Below are 8,038 nucleotides of genomic sequence, written 5' to 3' on the forward strand. Positions count from 1 at the left end.
TTTCTTGAGTCAAGGACATTGTTTGCGTGCAGTCGGCATTTTCTTTCTTCTTCTTGCACTGGGTTCTAATTGCAAACAGTCGCAAGTTCTTCCTCCTTGTGTCCCAGGCTATTGAAGGAACAGGCACTTTCTCTCTTGCGTTGGGGCAGTCATCATGAGAAGCCGAAGTTATACTCTTGGGACCTGGCTTTAGTGACGGGCGGAGGCATCGGCGCATTTTCATTTTATTTGCTTGGTCCAGGCGAGCGGTTCGAGCGGCTGCATTGTCATTTCACTGGCTCGTTGGCATTGCGCAGTGAATGGGTGTGGAGACCGCGGTGTTGTGTGAAGCAGACGACGAAGATCGCTTCGCGCTCGGCGGCTGGAGTGAACGGGCTGCGCGCCGGGGCCCGTTTCCCATGCACAGACCCCTTTGAGAACTGACAGGGTGCAAGGGGGCCACTCTAAGCTGAGTACTGAGCAAACGCATCACACACATTTATTATTTTCCAGTTATTTTTCACCTTGTGTTGCATACGAGTCCGTATAGAGGGTCCATCGATTAGGAATCTTAAGTGACTGTGCATTTTCTTTGTTTCCTGGCATTTATTTTATTAAACCTTTTTATTGTTCCATTTTCATTCCATGTCAGTTTGAGTTGATCAGCGTGGTTTGAAGATGTCCAGTGGAATCCGTGCAGGTAAGAGCTTTGTTACCCTTCACTGCCTCATCCCCTGCGCGTATTAACACGCCATAGTTGGATTGAACGCCTCTGAGTGATAAGCTCGATCGGCTATCCGTTACCCTGGAAGATCTTAATCCCCAGGAACACGACAATACCTTTACCTAAGTCACGTTTTAACACAGAGGTGTGAAACCGTGGAGGATCAGGTGGTGATCCCCAGTTCTGACTAAGTGTGCTCGAAGTTTTTAAAGATGGATGAGGGTCCCCAGGACAAACATGTCTGTGTCAGCAGAAAGGGTAAAATAGGTCAGAAGCACAAGAATTGAGAGTTTCAGAAGAGAGCACATCATCAGGTTCTATGGACAGGAAGATTTGAGAATCATGATCTGAGCCTGGTGTTGGCTTTATGATTAAGGTGGCTGGCTTAAGATTTTAGGGTCTTGAGTTTGAGCTCCTGTCGTGCCGTTGACATAACACCGGGTGGGTTGATTCCACCTGTAATACTTCCGAGGTTGGAAAATGAGTAAGAGGGGCACTGCATCAGCGGAAGTGACGCTTCCAGAAAATGATGCATACGGAACAACAACATCAATGGATCAGATCCTTTAATATTGGGCAAAAGGAATCAATCAAATTTTTCACACAAGTTGCAAGGTCTTTCTTGAGTTAATGTGCCTCAAAGATGGGTCCATCATTCTAGACCTTCAGAGATGGTTTACAAGGTAAATAAGCTTTACATGTGAACCAGGTGTAAACTACACAAATATGGTGGACCCAGTGTGTTATCTACCTCAGCAATCGGTTATGAACGCAACAAAGCGGTAAAATAGAGACATATATGTCAATAATTGTAACTACTAACTGGTTATATACTAGTAAACGACCACGTGAGGATCTCCAAAATGCACATCACATAACGGTCAATGGATAACAAAGTGGCACATGACAAAGAGAGCTAGAACTCATCTCCCTCTTCCCCCTCTCCCTCAACCAGGTCAGCTCCAACCTCCTCATAGTCCTTCTCCAACGCGGCGAGGTCCTCGCGTGCCTCCGCAAACTCTCCCTCCTCCATTCCTTCCCCAACATACCAGTGCACAAAGGCATGTTTGGCATACATCAGGTCAAACTTGTGATCGAGTCGTGCCCAAGCTTCTGCAATGGCAGTCGTGTTGCTCAACATGCACACAGCCCGCTGGACCTTGGCGAGATCACCTCCGGGTACCATGGTCGGAGGCTGGTAGTTAATGCCAACCTGGGACGAGGAGAAACATCGAATGAGCGAGGACAATGCTACGTCCGCCATTACCAAACAATACCTTCATCCGGACGTACCTTGAAGCCGGTCGGACACCAATCTACAAATTGGATGGAACGTTTCATTTTGATGGAGCCAATGGCGGCATTCACGTCTTTGGGCACGACGTCTCCGCGGTACAGCATGCAGCACGCCATGTACTTGCCGTGACGAGGATCACACTTCACCATCTGATTGGCGGGCTCGAAGCATGCATTCGTGATCTCAGACACCGACAGCTGCTCATGGAAGGCCTTCTCTGCAGAGATAACAGGTGCGTAAGTCGTCAATGGGAAGTGGATCCGTGGGTATGGCACCAGGTTTGTCTGGAACTCAGCCAGATCAACATTGAGTGAACCATCGAAGCGTAACGAGGCGGTGATTGACGAGACGACCTGCGCCATGAGGCGGTTAAGGTTTGTGTAGCTCGGACGCTCTATGTCTAAGTTGCGACGACATATATCATAGATGGCTTCATTGTCCACCATTAAGGCGCAGTCCGAGTGCTCCAGCGTGGTGTGGGTCATCAGAATGGAATTGTACGGCTCGACTACCGCTGTAGACACTTGAGGGGCCGGGTATACGGCAAACTCCAGCTTGGACTTCTTCCCATAGTCAACAGAGAGACGCTCCATAAGCAGGGAGGCAAAGCCCGAACCCGTGCCACCCCCTAAGGAATGGAAGATCAGGAAACCCTGCAGGCCTGTGCACTGGTCTGCCTGGGGTTCAGTAAAGAGCAAATCAGAGATCACAACCATTAGTACTGAGAGGAGATCAGTGACAATGACACAAGAGATGCTTCAGGACTTTGACATCATGTTGGTAGAGCGGTGATTTTTGTGTCTGGAGAACGTTCTTGAAACGTTCTCTGGAACGAACATCATCACTGAACCAACACGAGGCCACAAAGTCCCTCCAAGTCCACATTAAATAAAATATTGAAGAGCCTCTTTTGAGGAGATTATTCTTTCCTGGTGTACCTGCTTGCGGATGCGGTCTTCAACCAGGTCCACAATCTCTTTTCCAATGGTGTAGTGGCCTCGAGCGTAGTTGTTGGCAGCATCTTCTTTGCCCGAAATAAGTTGCTCGGGGTGGAAGAGTTGTCGATAAGTTCCGGTGCGCACTTCATCTAAAGAATGGCACAACATCAGCATCAGGGTAAAGGTGAGTTCAACATCAATATGTGAGTTCAAGATGAAGGTAGGTTCAAGATGAAGGTAGGTTCAAGTTGAAGGTAGGTTAAAGTTGAAGGTAGGTTAAAGTTGAAGGTAGGTTAAAGTTGAAGGTAGGTTAAAGTTGAAGGTAGGTTAAAGTTGAAGGTAGGTTAAAGTTGAAGGTAGGTTAAAGTTGAAGGTAGGTTAAAGTTGAAGGTAGGTTAAAGTTGAAGGTAGGTTAAAGTTGAAGGTAGGTTAAAGTTGAAGGTAGGTTAAAGTTGAAGGTAGGTTAAAGTTGAAGGTAGGTTCAAGTTGAAGGTAGGTTAAAGTTGAAGGTAGGTTAAAGTTGAAGGTAGGTTAAAGTTGAAGGTAGGTTCAAGTTGAAGGTAGGTTAAAGTTGAAGGTAGGTTAAAGTTGAAGGTAGGTTAAAGTTGAAGGTAGGTTAAAGTTGAAGGTAGGTTAAAGTTGAAGGTAGGTTAAAGTTGAAGGTAGGTTAAAGTTGAAGGTAGGTTAAAGTTGAAGGTAGGTTAAAGTTGAAGGTAGGTTAAAGTTGAAGGTAGGTTAAAGTTGAAGGTAGGTTAAAGTTGAAGGTAGGTTAAAGTTGAAGGTAGGTTAAAGTTGAAGGTAGGTTAAAGTTGAAGTTAGGTTAAAGGTGAAGGTAAGTTCTGGGTAAAGGTCCATTAAAGGAGAATGTGAGTTCAGGATGAAAAGGCAAGAGCAGGATGGTAAGTTCTGGTTGAAGGTGAGTTCAGGATGAAGGTGAGTTCAGGATTAAGGTAAGTTCTGAGTGAAGATAACTCAGCTCACAATCCAGAAGGTCATAAACAATGAGAAAAGGGTAAAATAGGAATAAAGGATGGCTTATCGACAGGTTGCTGACCAATCACAGTCGGTTCCAGATCGATAAAGATGGCACGAGGAACATGTTTCCCTGCGCCCGTCTCAGTAAAGAAGGTGTTGTAAGAATTATCTCCACTCCCGATGGTCTTATCACTGGGCATTTTCCCATCAGGCTGGATCCCATGCTCCAGACAATAGAGCTCCCAGCAAGAATTCCCGATCTGTGTGCCTGCCTGGCCTACATGGATGGATATGCACTCGCGCTGTGGGGGATGTGAACGAACACACACACCACACCACACACCAGTGATCCTTGTGGTTTACCACTGTTCCCAACCAACAAATATTCCCTGCACGACATGTTTGTTCATGGTTTTACATTCATATCCTTTGTCCCTTTCAACTTTGTAAATGAGGAGGGATGAGGGGCACGGGATGGATGCACATGATGGATACAGAAGCAAAGTCTCAATCATACTAAAATACATCATTTGGTGTATGTCTGTCTGATAATTTTTTGACCTCGATACATTCTGTCGTTACTTATCCAATCTCAACCAAATTTGACAGGATGACTAAGGGTTACATAATGAAGGTTGTAGGGCATTAATTTCCCCCCCTCCCCGAGGGGGTTTTCTACCCCGAGCGGGTTTTCCTCGCCATTGTTGTCAATGGAATTGCATGTTGAGGTGTATATCGATGTTAAATTATCTTTATCGTGGCATTTTCCAAAGGCCGCTTCTAATAACAAAACAAGCAAGAAAGAGCAATCAGAGATGGGAAACCCTCGCCAGGATGTATTTTCAGTGGTGTTTAAGGCTTTTGTGTTAAAACAAAGATGGCGGCCGAACCACGTGACCGATGGTCTTTTTTTTCTAAACTAATTTATTCCTCGATTATGCTCAACAAATTTCATCTTGATCGGATTAAGTTTTGTACTTGTCGAATTATGACGTCATAATGGAGGCACCTATGACATCATCATTAGCATTTTATTCTCCATGGAGAGTTCTTTACAATGAGCCATGTCTCAATTTTTTCTATTCAGCACTTTCAGAGATATTGAGGTTTTTCCAAGATGGCGGCCAAACCACGTGATCTATGACGTCATAATTATCATTAAAAAATTTAACAGGTGGAGTTGCACCGATGGTGAAAATTTCCGGTCAAACAGACCAACAGTTGCAGAGAAAAATCACATTTGTTCTGTGCGGAAAACAAACAGACTCAAATGCAATACCCTCTCCTCTGGCGAGGGTAATAATAGCATACATAATATAAATGTTATTACAAAACTATATCAACACTAATTTTTCCCCACTTCCCCAAGGCGTTTTTCCTGCAGTGATAACGTGTATAAATAGCTTATAATGGCGTTTCAATGGGAGCAAAGGCCTCTACAGGAAGTAAAAATATTGTAAGCCACAAACACGTTTGATTACCTTTTAAAATGGTCGATAATGCTGTTTAACAAAGAACTGAAATAAATTTGGAGAAATCTGGACATCAGTCTATGCTCATCACGTCGACGATCGCAACTGATCGTAGATCTACTGCAGTCTATATAACCCCACAAGGGATGATAATAACACGACCCTTCCTTCCACTTCTGTGGAGTTATTCCAAGGCGTTTTTGTGGCGTTTTGATTTTTTCCAAAGCTGCTTCTCATTACAAACATAATAACAACACTTACAATAACAGAATATTAATGTTATTGCAAAACAATATTGATACTAATCATATCCCGTCTCCCCAAGGAGGTTCTCCTCCTTGACCAAACACCGTGTTGACATGTATAAACACCTTATTTTGCCGTTTTTGTGGGAGCAACTTCCCCTACCGGAAGTAAAAAATATTATAAACCACAAACATGTGTGATTACCTTTTGGAATAGTTGTTAGGGTTAAGGTTAGCAAGTCGTTTACGAGTAACCAGGCCGTTTTTACGAGTAACCAAAACAAATAACCAGGTAGTTTACGAGTCATTCGGCGCATGGCGCCCCACCGTCGTGCTGTGCAAGCAGCAAGCTCCGAGAGGGTCGCGCTGCACGATTCATAGGGCGACCCTCGAAACCGATGCCGTGCGGAGGACAACGCTGGAGGCCACTCTCGGAGGGGGCCATCGGCTCGAAAGAGTTACGCTGACCCGGCCAAAGCCCGACGCGCAACAGTATCGCCGTGCCCAAGAAGGGATTCAGCCATAATCCCTCAGAGGGTAGCTTCGCGGCGCTGGTTGCTCAGACAGACGCACACGCCAAGGGTCTGAACCCACGGTTCCTCTTGTACTGAGCGGGGTTGCTGTCCGGCAACAATGGCATCAGTAGGGTAAAACTAACCTGTCTCACACCCCCCCTTCCCCCTCCCTACCCTCCTCTCCTTCCCCCTCCCTACCCTCCTCTCCTTCCCCCTCCCTCCAACCTCCCTCCCCTCCTTTACCCCTTCCCCCCACCTCTCCCTTTCCCCCCCACCTCCCCCTGTCCCCCCCTTCCCCCCCCTCCTCCCAAGGTTGCCTATGGAAGATACTTTCACATTCTCTTCAATCTCATTCTTCCCTCCAGGTATTCAAAACAGCTGTTCACCACCATCTCAGATCATCCCCAATCCAAAACAACGATCTTTTCTAACCCCAACACACCCCAATCATGACAGTTTCTGTCTGTATCCATCTTGTCCACCTCCGTCCTCCTCTTCCTCACATCCCTAATCTTAAGCCTCTCTATTTTGTCCCTCAACCCGAGTGTTGATGTTTTCCCCCTCTCCAGCTGTTCGTATATATATAAAACATTTGGAAACACACAGTATTTAGTATTCAATAATAAAACCAAACGTTAATTCATAAACGTCTCCCTGGCTCGTCGTCGTAAGCCGCCTGTCAGTGACTCCACTGAGGAAGCAAATGTAAAATATTCAAAATATTTATTTTTCAAACAGCGGCAACTGGAATATAAATAGAGATAACAGAAGTAACTATCCCAATCAAGTAACCGGAACCAGACACTCGGCCAAACTCACCATCGTGACTTTGAGATTGAAGCAAAATGGCCGTTAACCGTTAAAGGGAATCCTCTTCTTTATACTTGGCTTCCCATGCACGAGATTAAGTGACGTCACGTGATGACGCTCGATATGCAAGAGAGAAAATCGTTTTTATTCAAACCGGTTTGTTCAGGTACGGAAACGTTTCAGTAAAACCAGTTTATTAAAACTACTGAAACGTTTTATTAATAACTAGAGTAACAAAGGTAGAAATGAAACACCCACATAAGGATAATACCTGAAGCCTGCATTCTTCATTTGCCACTGTTCGAATCCCTTAAATTAAAGCGCGGTGTTACGCGCGCTGTTTGTAAACAACAAGGAGGAAGCGGACAACGCGGTAATTTGTAAGAGTCTTTATTCAAGAGCTCACTGTAACACTGAACACTCAGGGCTGCGCGCCCCGTGTATATCGTGAGGCCACGCCTCTCTCCCGGGCGTGGCCCACCCCCACTTGGTGTGCGGGGTGATGTCACCACGTCAGTGCTTTCGTGTCCGCCACACGCGCCCCCCCAGAATCCCCGCGCACCTGAAGGGTCAGTTTGCGGGGCAAACGGATGACCCGGCCGAAGCGCCCCCTGGCGACTGGCGGCGTCTGGGATGCAGGGATGCCATCTGGGATGCCTCCGGCTGCCCCTGGGATGGGTGCAGGACCGGGGGGCGGCGTGGCGGCGGGGCTGGGCGGTGCCGGGGGTCTGCCCGCAGGGGGGGGGCCCCGACGCGGGGGTCGGCCCACAGGCGGTGGATGGTCCACGTCGAGGTGGGCCGGCTTGAGGCGGTCCACAGAAACGCGGTCAGGAGTACCGCCGATGTCCAGGGTGAAGTGTTTCACCCCGGTCTCCAGCACGCGGAAAGGCCCGTCGTACGGGGGCCGCAGTGGTGTCCGATGGGCATCGTGGCGGACGAAGATGTACTCCGCCGTGCGAAGCTCCGGGGCGACGTGCGTCGGTGGGTGCCCATGGCGTGCCGTCGGCACCGGGGCGAACCTCTGGGCGGTCTCCTGCAGAGCGGAGCGCTGCTGGGTTACATCGGAGGACCTCTGATGGTGCC

General features: G+C 47.4%; 1 protein-coding gene across 1 annotated transcript; it reads right to left on the minus strand.

Moving 5' to 3' along the window:
* Positions 1-1,252: 1,252 nt before the first annotated feature.
* Positions 1,253-6,985, minus strand: LOC137421641 (tubulin alpha chain, testis-specific-like). Its single transcript, XM_068107885.2, has 5 exons — positions 6,965-6,985; positions 3,993-4,215; positions 2,939-3,087; positions 1,997-2,677; positions 1,253-1,916 (listed from the first exon to the last, which is right to left on the minus strand). Exons 1-5 carry the CDS (start codon positions 6,965-6,967, stop codon positions 1,620-1,622), a joined length of 1,353 nt encoding a protein of 450 aa, XP_067963986.2. The 5' UTR covers positions 6,968-6,985; the 3' UTR covers positions 1,253-1,619.
* Positions 6,986-8,038: the final 1,053 nt, after the last annotated feature.

This window comes from Myxine glutinosa, chromosome 2 (assembly GCF_964187855.1).
Source record: "Myxine glutinosa chromosome 2, kmMyxGlut1.1, whole genome shotgun sequence".
Classification (NCBI taxonomy): Eukaryota; Metazoa; Chordata; class Myxini; order Myxiniformes; family Myxinidae; genus Myxine; species Myxine glutinosa.

What these genes read in the sequence shown, in the direction of transcription:
- LOC137421641 (XM_068107885.2), bottom strand. An exon ending in TCTGGAACCGACTGTGATTG is followed by an intron (nt 3,088 to 3,992) that starts GTCAGCAACCTG and finishes GCCATTCTTTAG; the next exon opens with ATGAAGTGCGCACCGGAACT. An exon ending in AAGACCGCATCCGCAAGCAG is followed by an intron (nt 2,678 to 2,938) that starts GTACACCAGGAA and finishes ACTGAACCCCAG; the next exon opens with GCAGACCAGTGCACAGGCCT.